The following is a 19873-nucleotide window of genomic DNA, read 5'->3' as shown; positions in this document are numbered from 1 at the left end:
TTGTTATCTAACAAGATATTTACAGATTGTGAAGATGCATGAAGTTCTAGGTTGATGTTTTGAAAATTTGAGACTGTTGCAGCAGTGGAAGAAGCCAAATGAAGAGTTGAAAATAGTTTAAAGGAAAGCTTCCAAAGTCTAAAGACTTGATATTGAAAAGAGACAAAATAAGACAACAGTCTAGAGCAAAAGAATTTGTGAATGTTGCAACATTCAAGGTAGTTGTGATTAAGGGGGAGCGTTGGAGATAGTAATCCCAACTACCTCAACCATTCTGTCAGCTCCGTATCCTCCAGTTTAAAAGTATATCTCAGAATTAAAGACATTCATTGAAAACAAATCTCAGCAGGATTTGAATTGATTTTCATTAACTACTCCAATCTGGCCACCGTATCATCTAAAGTCTTCATAAGGATCGTAGGTAACATGAAATATAATTTTATATTGTTATTCTTTCTGCTTGAGAGGTTCTAGTTGTCTATCAATCCATTCTTCAACGCATGTATCTAGAATTCTAGACTGTTCTAAGACCTCTAAAATGAGGCACATGTAACAGGTTATGACTGGAGTTGAATGATCAGGAGGTTTCTGTGTTATATATTTATTTTTGTTTTCTCCAACTCCCCTGATTCTAACATAAAATAGCTAAATATAAAGTTACTCCTACTTTGCTAACGAGCATCGACAATTTTTTCGAAATATTCTGTTTATTCAAAATATTCTCCGGACTCAGTTCATAACGTTATTCTCCTCACGTTTGGTTATAAACAACATTAATTGAACGTTGCCTTTTGTTTCAGACACAATAAAAATAACAAGCCTGAGGTAATTGGAATCTTGGAAATTAATGAGAGTCCTCGTTTGTTGCATCGATTGATCACAGTACAACTCATAACCACCTCAAGTTGATGTAATTTTACAGACTGTGTCGGATGCATCACAGACAAACGAGCTTTTAAAACGAGATAAAAGAAATGTCGGACTAAGACTGATAATATAAATGGGCTTCCTCCTCTCCTTCCACGAAACTACATAATCTGATTACCCTGACATTATTGCAATTATTTCTGTTTTCCCAGAGATAAAATATCTTGCCTCCGCGACAGACACTAAAGACACACTGTCTTTTAAATAGAAGAATCATTTTCATGTGCGGAGTGTTCCCTGTGAATGAAACCAATGGGAATTCTTTATTGAAGTTTGTTTCATCACACAGATTTCACAGCCATTTGCAATCATATATTAGGCTACCAAGACCATTGTTACTGTACTAAGCCTGAATGAGACAAGTGTCTCATCTTGATCTTTAGTGATTTCGATTTCTGGAGTAATTGATCAGTGAGCACAGTGCCTATGTGTGAAGGGTGTTTTCCTCTACAGAAACAAATTATTCAGGGAGAAGTTTTAAGTCAGATTTTACAGTGATAAGAGGGAATTGTTTTCAACTTTTGATAATGGGAATTTGCATTTCTGTTGAGGGTAATGATGTCTATGAACCGACTGCCAACGTTATCTTAATGGACGGGGGCATTCAGAAATTCTCAGGTCCAGTCAAGGTTGAAGAGATATTGAAGAACAATCCGGGTCATTTTGTTTTTAGCTCTGATGGTCTTTACATTGGGAAATTTATATCAGAGATTCTTCCTCAGGAAGAACTGCAGATTGGGCAGCTATATTTCGTTCTTCCTCGAAAGAAATTAGGGTTTGTTTTGTGTGATAAGGACATGTCTTCTTTCTTTTGAAGGCGAATAATGCAACGGCACAAATTTACTCTTCTAAACTTCAAGGAAGAGTGCATCCACTGTTTAACATGCATCCCTATTCTGGTGAAGATGAGGAATGTTCACTACCATCATCATCATCATCACCATCTTCTTCTCTGTGTTGTGTTAAAGTGGCCCGATCGGGTAGAAAAGAGTGGAGATCAAAGCTAGAAACAATTGTGGAAGGTGCTTGAATGGGAGAAATTTTTATATTGTATATAAGAATAAAATGTACAATGAATACAAACATAGATAGTCTTTAATCTGAGAACAGAATGCATGGGAGATGAAATGTGCAACGGAGTTTGTTCCAATTCTTTGTTTTCTTCGGCTCCCACTATGAAAATATGTAATCTTCCTCCTGCATTAACCTCTAGATTTAGTCTCCTTTTGCTCCTAATAACCAGAATAAGTAATACTGGGAATCCTAATAATAGTGATGAGGGAGGAAAATAAATAAATAATTAAGTGTTTACCTTCATGTATTAAATTTAGTACTGGAATCCATAGTATCACAATATTACAGCTGTCTCAAACAACCAAATTCTAAAGATATATGGGATAACGATTGTTACAGCTGTTTTAAAGTAGACAAATCCAATCAAATCCCATGATGTACTAAATCAAATCAGTCTTCTGGGAAAGCTCAAGTGTAGGATGCCTCGTCTTACCTCTCATGCTATCCGTTTATTAATCACCAATATTGTAGTATATTGTGAGTCAAGGATCCTACCTAATCTGATATAAAAAATTCAGGGAGGATATGTCAAAGAGAGCATATCTTACTTCAAATTGTTCTTATCCAAAAACTTGTCCATAGATAGTCTAAATGAATGTAAGAAACGACAGCAATTAGATTTATGTAATTTATGTGTTTTGATGTACGAGTATAAAAAGTATAGTTTAGTTTTATTTTGTATGTCTATATTGTTTTTTTTTCTTAAATGGTAATTTGATATCTCTTTCATTTTATTTATGTTTGTGCATTATTGTTTTGTCTTGTATAGGTCATATTGTACTAAAACCTTGTAAGGAAGAAACTTATGATAAAATTTAGATTTAAAAATAATTATATTAATTGCATGCAAACTTTCAATAGAAAAGAAAAGGATATGTTCTTGAGTTTGATATTTACTCCTACTTAGCATCTTCATGTTCAAACCAAGATTATAAGTCTTGAAATATAAGGGATTTGGCACGATATTTCTATTTTATTTTTTTCTCTTAATTGAATAAATTTACTTTCTTATAAGAGACATCTTACTAATAAAGTAGTTCACATGAGGATAATCATCAATATCAACATGTCCCATATCAATACACATGTATGAATATCATATATAATAGAAGGAGAGGAGTGGAAGATGTATCATCAAGTAGTGCCACATTATCCTTATATATACTAAGTAAAAGAGGTAAAAAAATCCTTATGTTATATTGTTACAAAGATTTCATGTATATTGTACTTTTGTCTAGTAGGTGTATACAAATGCATTTTGTTATCACTTAAAGACGCATCATAAGAAACTAAAATATGATCCAAAGGAGTGTCGCATCAAAAAATTGCATATCAAATCATGATGTAAAGAAAAGCTAATGAGATTCACTAAAGAAAGGCCAAAAAACATGGAAGAATGAGAGTGATAAGTAGGAAAATATAAAGGACCAATAGTAGATTAATTTATGAAAGCACGTGAAAATCATGGAATAATGTAAAAAACATAAATGAATTAAATAATTGCTTATCTCTATCAATTAAGGAATCTGCAATTGCATGCACCAAATTACCGCCATCATTCACATAGACACATAATAAGAGGATTTAAGAAAGATCAAACATGTTAACACGCACCTTCATTCCAAATAAATAACGTGTACTAAAAGTATTCACATCATGTACATTCAATAATTATGAATAAAAAATTCCATTAACAACATCATAAGAAGATAAATAACCATCATGTTATGTATATCATTAATAGACCAAGAACCACAAGAAAGTGAAAAAAGACTAACAATCTTATGTGGAGATAAAACGTGGATGACAATATTGCTAGGTCCCTCAAGGCTAGATAATTCAAGAGATACATTGATAGATGAAGCCATATATTAACCAAAAAATCTATAATGAAATGTATAAATGATATGATTATTAGGTATAAAATCATCACATTAAGGTAGATCTCTTGATGCATGAGGAGAGGTTAAGGACACATTATCAATAGTAGGAACCAAATAATGGGAAGAAAATATGATCATAGGTAACACGTAATCATACTTACCACTCACTATATTAATAATAGAGACATCATGAAGGTCACATACAAAGGATGTAAGTGTCTCCAATAGATCTAGAAAATTTTGCAGTAATAATATTTTTGGAGGAGGAAGAACATACTTGATGGAATGACACTTTGATAGATGAGACATCTCCATCCATATGATAAAAAGATATGAGATATTTAATTATTGAAGGATTGAATGCTAGAAAGAATCAAAATTCATCAAATTTGATAATATATGCATAGATGAAGGTTAAGAATAATTTGGTCTATGAGAATCCATGCAATTATCAATAATACATAATAAAGGGTGGGTGGAATTGACTAAAGTAACAAAGGCTCTAGAAGGGATAAAATTAAAGATACAACAATGAGCTAAGGGCTAATATAAAGAAAAAGAAGTCAATAATCAAATCTATGAAGCACAACCTAAAGGGCCAAAGCAAAGCTAGATAGGGTGTGAAAAAGATAAGAAGGAAATGACAAGAAAAAATCTTGATGAAGTATCATCAATTACTAATAACATAAGAGCATAATTAAATCCTAAGGAAATATTATATGAAAGGTAAGTAATTAGAAAAATCAGTTTTGAAATACTAACAAAGGAAAATAAACCATAAGGGAAAATCGTAGACTCACAAAGATGTAAATAAAATTAAATATTTTTAAAAATTATCTATAATTTAAATAAATAAATACAAAACACTAGAAAATAATAAACATGGATAATGAAAGTGGGATTAATAATAAAACTAAAGTAGATATATGATCTAATTAAGTTGGAGGATAGTTGTACTTAGATCTGGTATCTACAATAGATAAATGATGTTGATGTTATTGTAGACTATTTCATCATGTTGTAAACCTTTATTCCCTACTCAACACACTTTTTTTTTTTAATATATTTGATAAAAAAAATGATCATTATATTAAATATAGCAAGGTCTAAAAGTGCATACCATGCACCCAAGCACCTCTTACTCTCTGCCATTTTGTGTGGATGTTGGAGATGTATGGTTTTATCAATCAATTTTATTCATTTGCTGTACTATTTGACCATTCAATTATAACTCAAGTTTAGATTTGATAAATATCTTCTCCTATGGAACAAGATTCATCTATTTTTATTAGGTTTTTCCATATGAACTAGGTTACACATGCACTTTTGTCACTTTGATAAGACTACATTATTGTCTATTTCTCCCAATTTTAAATTTGAATCTCCCACATATGATTTTAAATTTCTAAAGCTATCACTTGCAAATATTGGAGGTTGCTAATAGGAAATTCAAGGGAATGTTGTCATTGTCTTATCCTTGAACCCAACCATTATTATCCTCATCATTACTTTCTTTAAATTGACTTACAAATGTATCAAACACAAGACTTGAAGAATTATAAAAAAAAGTAATTTAAGTTATGGAAAAATATTCTACCCAACATACCTATCAAGATTTATTGAAAAAAGTGAGTTAAGTGTTGTGGTCCCATGGAGAGTACGTACACCAATTTTATGTACACATCAATAACTACTCTTATATTTTGTAGAAATATGAAGACTAAGATAGAGAATTCTTTTTTGCAATTATAGAAACTTGATACTTTAAGAATACTCTTTTCAGACATAGTCGTGTCTAGAATTGGTTCTTAAAAAATGTTGAGTCATTGAAAATTGATGCAAAATTAGAGATGCTAGCTCTATATATCTATAGAAAGATGATCTCTCAAATGTGGAACCCTTATTTTTGTTGAACATGGACACATGAATTCATAAATGAATTTATCAAAAGCATGTAGGTTACCTAATTGTACAACCAAATCTTAACCAAGTAACCAACCATGTGAGATGATGTATCCATTTAATAAGCCAAGCTATTTTTACTTATTTAAAATAATATTTTTAACTTTAAGTCATTTTGTGTCAAACCAACCCCTTTCATTGTGATGCTTGATCTTTAAAGTACAAAAGCTAGTAGTAATTGATATATGTGAACAACTAATTGATACACTTAAAGACTATGCTAGTATGATTTAGCTATATAATTATAAATTTAATGCAATAGAGGACTTGTATGATGTGGCCCCAATGAGTACATGTCCCATATAAATCATTATATTATGAATATATGACCTCTTTTTATATGTAATAATTGTCTATAAGGTCTATTATATCCACTACCATTGGTGAAGGGTGTAATAGTTGACCCCTTGTATATACTCATTATGTAATGATTTTATCTTCACTGTTAGTACTTGTGAGGCTTTCATAGTAATGAGATATATTTACTAATTTTAATGGTTGATGATATGAATAGTATGGGATATGTAATGTATTCTTGTTAAATTAGATTAAAATCTTCTAGTTATTTTTTTGGATGTGTTACACATGCCTTGTCATATTGTCATTAATAATATCTCATAAGTCCTCAAATTTCAATTATATTTGAAAATTTATTTTTCAAGTACAATGGTCATCATCTCTCAAGTGTCCAAATACATCAATTTGGAAGTATTTGAAGCCACTTTGTAAAATATGAGGACTGTATATCTCCAAATAAATTTTCCTTCCTACATACTTCTCTAACCAATATACAAGAGTCTTCGAGACTCTCACTCCAATTGAATCAGTTGGAATTGTGGTGAAACATTGAAAATAGAATCCAACTAAAATAGGCAAGGCAATCATGCAAGAGGATGTCCTTCATCAATTGTGTGTGTTACAAAACCATTTTCTATAATGTTTTTTCATAGATTTTTTAAAACAATCTGAAAATATTTTTCTAGCAAGTGGAAAGATGTTTCACATGTGAAACAAGTTTACCGATGAATTGTGAACTCACAAATCCACTTAAGAAGACTATTGACTAAATATGATCATTATCTAATGACCAGTACTCTAAAATTATAATGTTTAATGTCTTAAACATATATTTAAAAACATCTTTTCATAAATAATTTTCGTTATTAACAATTAAAATCATAAAACATCTCATACCCAACTATAATTAATTTATTTAAAATTCTAATCTCAAACACATGAACATTTTGCATGTTCTAAATCTTTTCCTATAGTATCTATTTATCAGCTTACAAATAGAATCCAAATCTCAACTATCTTTTCCAGACAGCTTACAAATAAAATCCAAATCTCAACTACATCACCATTTTAAAATCCCTATTTAACATTTTTCAAATCTTTTCTTTGTAGGATGTATTTATCAGCTTACAAATAGAAACCAACTACTAGATCCGCCCACAGAATGACCGATCCCTATCAATTGTTTTAAAACTGATAATCATATTTTGATGAGCCCAATAAATGCAACTCAGCTCAATGGAAAGTGCTACATCCAAGAGATTCCATTTTTGGGCACCCTCAAAAACTGCAGGAAACAACTATTTTATAATGCAGACAGCTAACCCAGCTGAACGATCTAACGTGCTGTTCTAGCTGGACAAATCTCCCACCTGCAATCTCCTTTTCCATTTGCTCACAGAAGATTCACCGCCACTATTAAAAAAAATACAAGGCACTCTCCAACTCATCCATTTAACAACTCTCTGATATTTCTTACTACTTTCCATTCTTTGCTATTCTCCTTATCTTCACACTGATTCATACCTATATATACCCTATCGATCTTCTTCAACCATCACCATTCATCATGCACCGCTATACCAGAGTGCTAGAAGATCGAAAGATATAGTGCATATAATACATATCTGCAATATAATAAATGGCATGCACATTGTCCCTATAAGATCACGTGTAATACAGTATTCTTCCTCTTCCATTATTTTACGCTCCGAAAAGTTGGTATTGGAGTCTTTAATTTTTGTGCAAATCTCTTCTTTGGTTGAACTAACCATATGTGAGAGCTAAATTTGGAGGATGATCTTAGTTCTCATTAGTGTTATAAATGGACACTAAATTTGGTTTGCCTTCTTATGAATTATGGAAATTCAATTTTACCTTAATATTTGTAAGAATATGTAACTACTTTTTTTATAATATAAATGGTTTTTTCTATTAGAATTAAAATTTCTAATGTTTGAATCATAAGGAGAATCATTTGATCTTATGATTCAACATTCACTTTCAAGTGATTTTTGATTAGTTTTGAGAGAGAAGAGAAATTATGATTATGATTATGATTGTGATCAAGTTATCATTATGAATTAGTTTAATACTTTGACACAAATTTTATCAAAAAATCAATTTAGGGTCTCAAGCGTTGGACCTTTGAGCTTGATATTTCTCTAATTGTTGTCATTACCTAAGTATTTATTGGAAAGAGATTCAACATAGAGTTACAATGGGTTTGGAGTTGTAAAAATGCATAGTAATTTTGAAGAATTCACAAGGAAAGCTAAACAAGTCATGGACCTTTTCATTGGCTATTTGCATAAGCACAAAATAAAAAAGTTCATTAAACTTAAACGGACCATCGTCAAAAGATTGAGTAGCCAAATCAATATTAGAGAGAATACCCAAATATTGTTTTAAAGATTCAAAGTACTTTGCAAGATTCACTTGGGGTTGAAAATATTAGTTTATAGTAGCCTTGAAAGACTTTATATTAGTCTTTGGGAGAGATATGAATTATTGATGAGAAAAATGGATAACCTTAAGTTGTAAATGTCAATCACTTTAGGTAAAGAGATTTGAAGAATTCTCTTGTGGTTTTGTCACCGAATTCAACCTAAGTGAAGGTAGGATTTAATATGAGCACTCTTGGTGTGGTGATACTAATTTAATCTTATACTTGATTCCAACAACCAAGGCCTTGTAAGGGAGGTCATTAAGGTATTTATAGTTGAATGAAAACCCTCACAAAATCTTTGTCGTCAATCTATTTGTGGTTATGTACCATTTTTTACTACTACATTAGAAATAGGTGACCATGCAAATAAACATGCCATCCACCATTTGGTCTACCTAAGAATGAGTGGTAGATGTGATTGACTGTTCTAAACATATAGAATGGGTTGATTAAAAATTGTCTTGTTAGGAAAAGTATCATATTGATATAGAGTTACATGTTTGCAATTCCATAAGGCCCATTATTTATCATAACATAAAATATGATTTAGAATAGTGGTTAGAAAGGATGAAATTTGTTTTCACTTTCACTAGCCATCCTCACATGCAAAGAAGTAGAATATATACTTCTCATATGTCATCATATGCAGCAACCAAATAGGACCCTATTAAGACATGAATGAAGGTTATATGCCATAAATAAAGGATCTATCATGATGTGCCAACATAAATAAATAAATAAGGTTTAAAATAAAACCAATCTTTTTACTTACTAATCTCCCATCTCTTCAATAATGTTCCCTCTTTACTCTTAGTAGAATATGCAAAATTGATGTCATCATAGACGATTCTATTAGATAAGGGTGTGAGGTTGTGAGATCTATCCATCTCCATGATGTCATATTTTTGGCTCATTATTTAGTGTACATCAACATTGATAGTGCTAGACGTTTGCCCATCACTATCGATCTCAGTCTACACAAGTCAATGCTTTAGCTCCCCCCAAATTCATGAATTGAGCATGGATTTCCTTATTCAAGGTGGTGAATTATAAATTATGAGGCCATGTTGTCTTCTAAGTATTATTAAGTAAAAATGAAAAGATTACACCAAAAGGGTAAATCTTATTACATGGGAACATATTTTAAAACTTGTGATAAGTGTTTTCAAGTTTAGACATTACATGAACTTACACCTATATTGAGGTATTTAGAGATAGAGAGATAGGGTAGGAGTGGTGAGGGGGAGATTCTAGGACTCTCATCCAAGCATATGCAACATTATATATCAAAATAAACTTGACATTATTTGAAATAAATATAATGCCAACTCAAAAGGGATAAAATAAAATACTTTGTAAAAGAAATTAATATAAGACACCACATAATTATTGTATGAATCATATTAAAACATATTAGTGGGAAAAAAAATAAAGAAAATATTTTGAACTCTCTATCTTGATTATAATGAAGATAAAGCCTATGGTGGAGATAAAAAAATAGAAAATAACTTTATTTGCAAGTCCAACCATCAAGCTCTATGGGCATGCTTTGCTTACTCATACACTATATTCTCACAAAAAATTCCCATGAGACAATACACTAGAATATTTTTTGCTGACCCATTGACACCTTTTTGCTTCTTTTCCATCTTTTAGATTGTAGGCCATTATCTTATTTTGGCCAAATTAGATACTAGTTCGTTTCTAATTGCATGTGTAGTCTCCAAATGTCCATAAATTGGAACATGTTGCAACCCACTATGATGACAACATGTGCCATCCAAGCATGAGTTCTTGTAAAATAATTAACCATTGAAACTTTCACATAAAATGAAATCTCTTGAAAATTTAGGCGTCATCTTTATGTTGTAGTCCTACAAAACATCATTAGTATGAAATTATACACATATATGTTGATATTCAAAACATTATGATTAGAAAATTCAATGTACTCTATGACAACAAGCTGCACGTGTGTGATTTATTTTGACATAAAAATTCTTTACTTTGACTAATTTTAATTTGAGGATACATCTTTATAAATTTGGCAAAAAAATGTGTTTAGGTCATATCCAAAAAGTTCTTTGGATGTGGCTCACAGATTTGACAAACAATACTCCTTCTTACAACATCTCTTTGATCAAGAGATACCCTTGTGTTATTCTTCCAAAATTCTTCAATTAGGGATCTTAAGGCTTCAACAATTATTTTATCTTTCCACAATAGTCTATTGGAGAATGCATGTATAATTCATTTTTATCTGGCTTCTCCACTCTTTGACACCTTCCCATGGACCTAATTACATAATTTCCACTTATTTTCACTCCTTTACTTGTCTTTTTAATGATGTAATCTTTCTTGGTTGGATTTATTACTATTGTTTTTATAATGACATTGTTACTACTTATCAAATTGCCATTAGTTTTATATACAAAGTCATTCTATATATTCTAGTCGGTTACCACTACCAAAATATTTAGTCGGTATGAACAGTCTAGTCGGTTACAAAAGGAAAACAGTCACAGAGCCCAGTATACATTGAGTTGTCTACCAAGTGTTATTTCATGTCTACCGAGCAGTAAAGATAATACACCGAGTGAAACGTGTTACCAGATTCATTGAACTTGGACACACATATGAAAACGTGTTACAAGATCGAGGCACATAGAACCGTTATCACATTGGAAATTGCACATATAGATTTTGTATAATTTTGAGGTCATCTAACCAATGAAATATTTTGTATAGTTATTTATTCGAGAAATCATGTTTGTAAGATTGAAGCAAAGAATTAGATCACCGACATAAGAAATCTATTTATACAACATGAATTTAGGGTTAGATACATATGTGAATGAGAGAAATGTGTGTGCATATGTGTATGAAGCAAGACTTATGTGACACATGAGAAATCATAGAGTATTATGACTGTTACAGAGACACAGAGGTCATCGAGAAGGTTATCAGAGAACAGTCAAAGAATAGAGTAAATAGAAGGGTTTACCGAGTTACTTTATGAGTTACTGAGGTATGCTATAGGAAAGGTAATCTCATTTTGAGCACATAGAATCTGCTACAGCATTTCAGATGTAAAGTTGCACATATTTGTAAAATCTTATTGTAATATTTTGAAGTTGTAAGAGAAACCTTTAATAGGGTAAAAGACTCTAATCAAGTCTATAAATTGTAAAGCCTCCAACTAGGTGCAACATTTATATAGTGTTGTAAAATCCTTTAGCAAGGTAGATCTAATAGATCTTGTTACTCCTAACAGGGTAAGCTATCAGAAATAGCTAAACATGTAGCTCTAACCAAGCACTCTTTATTATTGCAGTAGTGAAGTTGTGGGTGTCATCCCCACTGCAGTTTTTCTCTCTAACAAAGAGTTTCTGCGTAACCAAAATATATGTGTTATGGAGTGAATCATGTATGATTGTTACTTATTTGTTTTAGCTTTATGTTATGTTACAATAGTTTTTGGTTTATGCATAACATTAAAGGTATTGTTGATAAAAGGATTTGAAGTATTGATTCACCCCTCCCCTCTCAGTACATTAGCTTTCCATATTGGGCCTAACAATTGGTATCAAAGCTTGAATCTTGGAAAAGGGTTTAACTGCCTAAAGAGAAAGATCTTATCAATGGAAGGTTACAAACAATCTTGGAGGATTGTGTATCTGCAAGAAGAATTGGATCATGCTAATCAAGTGATTGCAGACATGCAAAGGCAAATGCAAAAATCTCTAAAAGTGAGAAGAAGATTATCTGATGATTTGCAGGACTCTCAAGAGTTAGTGGAAAAAATTGAGACATCATCTGAGAATAGTATGTCTGAAGAGACTGAAGAAATGATTGGACAATTGAAAGAAAAAAACAAAGCACTAGCTGATCAACTAAAAGCAATGAAAAGAGAACATGAACATTTCAATACACAGATGACTGAAAATCTTGATGCATTGAGGACAACCAAGGACAAAGTAAGAGATCTAGAAAGAGAGAAACAATAACTTGAAGCTTTAGTATCTGATAAGGATGATGAAATCATAAGGTTGACTGGGATTCAACAAAATATGACAGATCAACTAGGTTATGCACATCATGAAGCAAATCTGAAAGATGATGAGAATCAAGCATTGAAACTTGAAGTATCAAGGCTAAGCAATGAACTTGAAACAAAGAAGAAATCCAAGGAAACACTGAAGAAGAGTTATGAAGCATCAAAGATGTTGGATGAGCAACTGAACACAAGACGACCCTACAAAGAAGGAGGACTCGGTTACAAAGGAAAAGACTCTACTGAGAAGGGAATCTGCACTACCGAGAAAGGAGAATCATCAAAACAAGCTGGAAAAAGGAATAACATCAAAAGGAAGAAGCCTATTTGCTACTACTGTGGAAATCAAGGTCATACTACCAACATGTGTCAAACCAGAAAAGGTAAGCAACTGAATGCCACTAAGACCAATGGTTATTGTTACAATTGCAATAAATATGGTCACACATCTAATTAATGTAGGACAAAGTCTGTTAATAATTATCAGAAGGCAAAATTCAAAGGGTTTTGTAAAAACTGCAATAGATATGGACATAGTACCGAGAATTGTTGGTTTAGGCAAAAGAACCACATGTGGTCTGCACACCGAGTAAATACTAGAGGTTACCGAACTCACATAGATCCTTACCGACAATATTCTGCAGTACCATGGGATTACAATACAAGGATATGGTGTGAATGTTGTGGAAGATATGGACATATGAGTGCCAACTGCTTTATAAGGTTTGGAATGAATAATCGAAGATCATGGAGAAATCCTGGTATGGCATGTTTTCATTGTCACATAGTTGGACACTTGGCTGGAGATTGCAAAGATCAACCTAGAGAAGACACTGAGGAAATAAAAGAGAAATTAAAGATGATTTGGAGAAAGAAGGAAATTGTGTCAAATAAAGAAAGCACCTTACCTACTGAGTTAGGTGCTCCCACTCCAAATTAATCAGTAAAGGTATGAAGGGACTGCATTCTCACAAGGTTAAATCTTAAATAGTTCCTATTTTAGTATGTACTGAATTCAAAATCTGCATAGTAAGATGTAGTAGTAAGTTTGAATTTCTATCAAAGTCTTTTGGAGCACTTTACAGGAAATCTATCAAGTCAGTGAATTCAGGAAGCCTTTCAAGTCGGTATATGAAGGAAATTTGGTTACTCGGTTAAAGCACAAAAGGGAAAGAAAGTTAAGTGAACTAAGTGCATTTAATGTCTTTGACCTAACTTGCGCGGAGCCCGATAAGGTATTTTTGAGTACTTAAAGGTTTTTCACAGTCATTTTCATTCACCAAGTTTTTGAGAAGCAGAGCAAAGCGAATCAAGGCGATCAAACCATCTTCAAAGCAAAAACTAAGGTATTTACATCGAATCTCATCACATTGCTAAGCTGGTTTACCGAACTCATTAAGTTTTTATTATCTGCTGAGTGTGAAACATCTGTCATTTGTTAAAGTTCTCAAACCCTAAGGTTCCTGTGTTAATTTTTTATCTGAAATCAAAATGGCACCTAAGATCCATGACCCCATTGTTGTCAAGATTGTAGAGAAGCCCTCACTGAAATACTCTTTGACTCCCAAAATTGCATCTGAATTGCATGACAAAACTGTCTTTTCACTCATCCCTGATGAAGTCTTGTTATTCAAGGATGTGAGATTCTTCACAAAATGTTGTGTTGAAGAACTCGGTCATGTTGAGATCAAAGATGCATATGATGAATTGTGCACAGATGGTAAAATGGATAGCAAATATGAGCACATGAAAATCAAGGGATTGACTGAAGCCCTAACCTATCCCCGTGTGTTCAAACCTCAGTGGGTCAAATTTGTACTAAGCCAAGTGCATGATGATTTCATGTGGCTACAAGAGCAACCGTTTAAGATCACTAAAGAAATCATTCATCTGATTACCAGCTATCCTATCTATGATCATGCCCGAGCACAGAAAATGATATCACAGAAGGAATTGATCAGTTTGACTGGAGTAGAATCTGATTGCAGAGGTCTGAAGTTGAACAATGTCACTGATCCTAAACTCAAATTTGCCATTAGAGTAATTGGTTACTGTTTCTTCCAATCGGCAAGGGAAAACAATGTACCCTGTGCAGCAGTGACTTAGCATACAAAATTGTTAAGAAAGGCATGAAAATTGACTTGTGTGAAGTATTGTTGAAGAACTTGTTTGAAAATCTGAACACAATCAGGAACCTGAAGAAGAACAACTCGGCAAATACTCTAAAATTTGGATCACTACTTGTATGTATGTTTTTCTACTTTGAGAAGTTTTTTCCAACAGTCGGTAAAGTTGTTTGGGAACTACACAGACCAATAACCCATCAGATCAATGACTTCATCAAGAAGTTAGGTGATAACTTTAATGATATAATGGATGATTACTTCAGCAAGTTCCAAGAGAAAATGCATAACAGGTACTGGATTCCACCACAGCTGGTAGAAAAATACAAAGATGAAATATGTTTTGAGGTCGACACCGATTACTATTATGTGAATGTTGTGGAACTGAGGACTCAATCTTTGTCACCTATGGGTTACGAGATTGATTTTGATATCATACAACAGCAAATCGATGCATTTCTAACACTACCAAGGCATGCTACCGAGCTGAGGTATGGAACCTATGAAGAGGTGAAAGAAAAAGTAAATATGAGCATTGTAGTACCCAAAGCTACAAGGAAGGCTACAAAGATGATTAAGGCATTAACTGAGAAATTCAGAGAAGAGTCTTCCTCCACACCTATCAAAGGAGTTCTAGCCATCACCGAAGAGGAGATAGAAGCCCAAGAAGCAGCCATAACACTTAGCATCAAATTGCCTAAGGGAAAAGTGTTGAAGAGAAAGAAACAGGACACTTCAATGGCCCTACCGACCCCTCCAACAAAGAGACCTAACACAAGGGCATCTACTGCATCACCAAGTAAGAAACAAAAGACTGTTGTCATTCCTAAGGTAACTAGAACTTACAAGAAATCTACTCGGAGACTCATTTTGTCAAAAGAGTCGAGTGATACCAAATTTGAAGATGCAAATAAATTTCAGATTGTGAAAAGCAAGAAGGTAGATGTACATAGTGTAGAAATTTTTTGTAAAAATCTGAAGGAATATGGTGGATTTGGTGGATTCAGATTTGTCAAATATGAATCCAGATCTGCTGATGAAAAGAGGCAAATTGAAGAAGCTGTCATTTGCACACTTTTAAAATTCTAAGTGGTCCCATTAGAAGTATGTAATTCTATTCCTAAGGAATTATATGCACATATTGAAACCAGATGGCAATATGCCCTAGACTCGGAGAAACAAATCAGAGAAAGAAGTCTGGTGCATCTCTTACCTGATATGTCGGTTGATGAAATTAAAGAACATCTGACAAACAGCCAAACACAATTTACAGTAAAACAAAAGGCCTTGAAATTGATGAATGGCATGTATATAGATGTGGAGAAGGAAACAAAAGAGCAATGGAAGGACATCTTTCAAAGAAAGAATGCTGGTGAACAATCTACAGTGGAAATAGTCGATGTCACTGACCAAGAGCCTGATGTCACCGAGCAAGACCCTGCTGACACCATTCAAATAGATGAAGATATCATGGATGTAGAGGCACCTGAACAAGAAATGATTGAAGGCAATGCTTATGCAAAACTTGTCTTGAGTGAATCTGTTTTGGAACAAGTTCAGCCTTATCCACCGATCAATCAACTTGCTACAACCGAAGCTCCTCAAGATACAGGTGAAGGCACCAAAGGTCAAAAGTCTATAGCAGAAGGTACACCACAAGAACAAACCTCTCAAGCACCTTCTAGCACCGAAAATCTTACAGCTAAGACACCAAGCACCGAGACACCGAAGGACACTACCGAGGCTAAAGAAACTGACCAAAGTGTTGTCTCTACCAAGCAACCTACTGAGGGTCCTCAAGCCTCTCAAGCTATTGTAGTGGTTCACTCGGTGAAAGGTAAAGAAAAGAAGTTGAAAAAGCATAGTTTCAAAATTGATTTATCAAAACCGATAGTGTTGCCCAATGTAGACATCTCCAAATTGAAAGGGCAAGCACTCACTGAATTCGGTGAACTGTGCAAAGCAAAGGCCGAATAGGAGAAGCAACTGGCCATACAAAAGAAGAATAAAGTACTTCAGAAGGTAAAGACCTTACTATCAGATATGCTACCTTCAGCTACAGTATCAACCGATGCAGCCATCCATATTCAATTGGATGAACTCCTAAATCAGATTGAGACATCTGGAGTAGATGCATCCGAATACTTGAGCAAACTAAAAGACAAGGAGCTAACTGCCAAAATGATAGAGGAAGTATAGAAATCCATTGCTATTGGCAAGGTAAAACTTGTCAAATTTATTGCTGAGTTGTCCCCTCAACTCAAGCACATTCTTTCATTATTTCAGAAACTCTGCACATTTTCTTTATTCCTTAATGACATTAAGAATAAAACAGAAGCAATTGAGAAAGAGATCACCGATCTCTCAAATAAGTTGACCCCCAAGCCCAATTCAGTTCAGAATTTTTATACTAAGCTACAACAGCTCATGGCTCAACAATTAGAACTGAGGAATGAAGAGCACAAGATCAGGATGGACATAATGACACTTCAAACATTATTCCTTCCTCATCTTTCATCCATTCAAGAACAGCTAAACCAAGCCACTTACCTCTCTACTACAAAAGAGGGAAGCACTTTACATGGCCTCATTTCATTATTGGCTGATATTAATGCATAAAATTCTTTAATGGACAGTGTAAAGGATGCACTCTCTGTCGCTCTCGCCGAAGCAAAGACAAAGTACAAATCCATTTTTGATCAATTGCCACCTCCAAATGGGTAACTAAATTTTGATGTTTGTCAAAAAGGTGGAGTATATCATCAAAGTATATATAGCATCAAAGTACATAGGGGGAGTGTATAGTATTCAAAGTATCAAACAACTGAAGTGTAGTATATAGGGGGAGTATACCGAGCAGAATGAGCAGAATAAGCAGAGCATCCAAGAGTAGTGAACTGAGCAGTGAACAGAGGAAAGAACAGTCATTACAGAGTATTGATCATCGAGCACACATAATCAGAGTTTTGTATAGTATATTGATAAGGGGAGTATATTTGATTATACTATTTCATTGACTAATGTATATTATGTATGTTTAGTCAAATTTTATAAAGTATACAGATTTTTGAGTAATGACTTTGAAAGTAGTTTTGTCAAACATCTCAACTAATGTCAAAAGGGGAGATTGTTACTACTTATCAAATTGCCATTAGTTTTATATACAAAGTCATTCTATATATTCTAGTCGGTTACCACTACCGAAATATTTAGTCGATATGAACAGTCTAGTCGGTTACAGAAGGAAAACAGTCACAGAGCCCACTATACACTGAGCTGTCTACCGAGTGTTATTTCATGTCTACTGAGGAGTAAAGATAATACACTGAGTTGATATACACCAAGTGAAACGTGTTACTAGATTCATTGAACCTGGACGCACATATGAAAACGTGTTACAAGATCGAGGCACATAGAATCATTATCACATTAGAAATTGCACATATAGATTTTGTATAATTTTGAGGTCATCTAACCAATGAAATATTTTGCATAGTTATTTATTCGAGAAATCATGTTTGTAAGATTGAAGCAAAGAATCAGATCACCGACATAAGAAATCTATTTATACAGCATGAATTTAGGGTTAGATACATATGTGAATGAGAGAAATGTGTGTGCATATGTGTATGAAGCAAGACTTATGTGACACATGAGAAATCACAGAGTAGTATGACTATTACAGTGACACAGAGGTCACTGAGAAGGTTATCGGAGAATAGTCAAAGAACAGAGTAAATAGAAGGGTTTACCGAGTTACTTTATGAGTTACCGAGGTATTCTATAGGCAAGGTAATCTTATTTTGAGCACATAGAATCTGCTACAGCATTTCAGATGTAAAGTTGCACATATTTGTAAAATCTTATTGTATTATTTTGAAGTTGTAAGAGAAACCTTTAACAAGGTAAAAAACTCTAATCAAGTCTATAAATTGTAAAGCCTCTAACCAGGTGCAGCATTTATATAGTGTTGTAAAATCCTTTAGCAAGGTAGATCTAATAGATCTTGTTACTCCTAACAGGGTAAGCTATCAGAAATAGCTAAACATGTAGCTCTAACCGAGCACTCTTTATTATTGCAGTAGTGAAGTTGTGGGTGTCATCCCCACTGCAGTTTTTCTATCTAACCAAGAGTTTCTGCGTAACCAAAATATATGTGTTATGGAGTGAATCATGTATGATTGTTACTTATTTGTTTTAGCTTTATGTTATGTTACAATAGTTTTTGGCTTATGCATAACAGTAAAGGTATTGTTGATAAAAGGATTTGAAGTACTGATTCACCCCTCCCCTCTCAGTACATTAGCTTTCCATATTGGGCCTAACAAACATGTCATGTGACATTACTATCTTTTTTGAGTGAGGTACAACCCACACTCTCATATGCACTAATTATATTCTTTACAATAGATTTATCACTTGAATCATCCAATTTTATTAGCTCAAGAATCTTCATGATGGGCCTAAATTTTGGATTCATTATCATTTTAACAAATAGTTGACATCTTCTAATTTTATTTGACTTCTCAAAAAATAAGCTCCATATCCTCCTAAAATATTTTGACAAGTATGCTTCAAAATCTTATCAATCATTTGTTTCAAAACATTCTCATCAGTATCAATAAAAAAATTAGGCTTTCTATGCAAAAATCTAAGAGGTGTTTTAAAAGGTAGACTTGCCTCAATATAAGGAATTTCAATAACATTAGGGATACATGCCATACGTTCAATTGGAGATGAAAAATATTTATGTTCCTTGATGTAGAGATGTAAAAGATGGTGTACCTTCAACTTGAGGGTAAGTGCACCAAGATGGTGTACAAAAGGGGGGGTATAAGTGGACACCTTTTTTCTAAAATCAGCTAAAATTAAACTTGGAGGAGAAATTTGAGACTCGTCCACTCAAAATATGAAGATACTCAAAGAAAAAATATTGTAGTACTCTGAATCTAGTTTCCAAACTACTAAATTTTCTCAAAATTGGATAAGATTAAGGGGGTCAAATCCTTCATGCATGAAAAACAGATCCTGATTTTTTCTGAAAAAAATAGCATAGTGTTTGACGTGCACATCAAAAAAGTCATAGTTAGATTTAGTATTTTGACAA

The 19873-nt window shown here is 33.2% G+C and overlaps 1 protein-coding gene across 1 annotated transcript in view; it reads left to right on the top strand.

Moving 5' to 3' along the window:
* Positions 1-1454: 1454 nt before the first annotated feature.
* The window catches only part of LOC131858454 (uncharacterized), a 160625-nt gene continuing 142206 nt past the window's right edge, over positions 1455-19873 (top strand). Inside the window, exon 1 of the mRNA XM_059211691.1 lies at positions 1455-1702. Within this exon, the coding sequence (XP_059067674.1) occupies positions 1455-1702 (248 nt within the window). The remainder of the gene's footprint in view (positions 1703-19873) is intronic.

Source organism: Cryptomeria japonica, chromosome 9 (assembly GCF_030272615.1).
Source record: "Cryptomeria japonica chromosome 9, Sugi_1.0, whole genome shotgun sequence".
NCBI lineage: Eukaryota > Viridiplantae > Streptophyta > Pinopsida > Cupressales > Cupressaceae > Cryptomeria > Cryptomeria japonica.
This window is presented reverse-complemented; position numbering and strand designations above follow the sequence as displayed.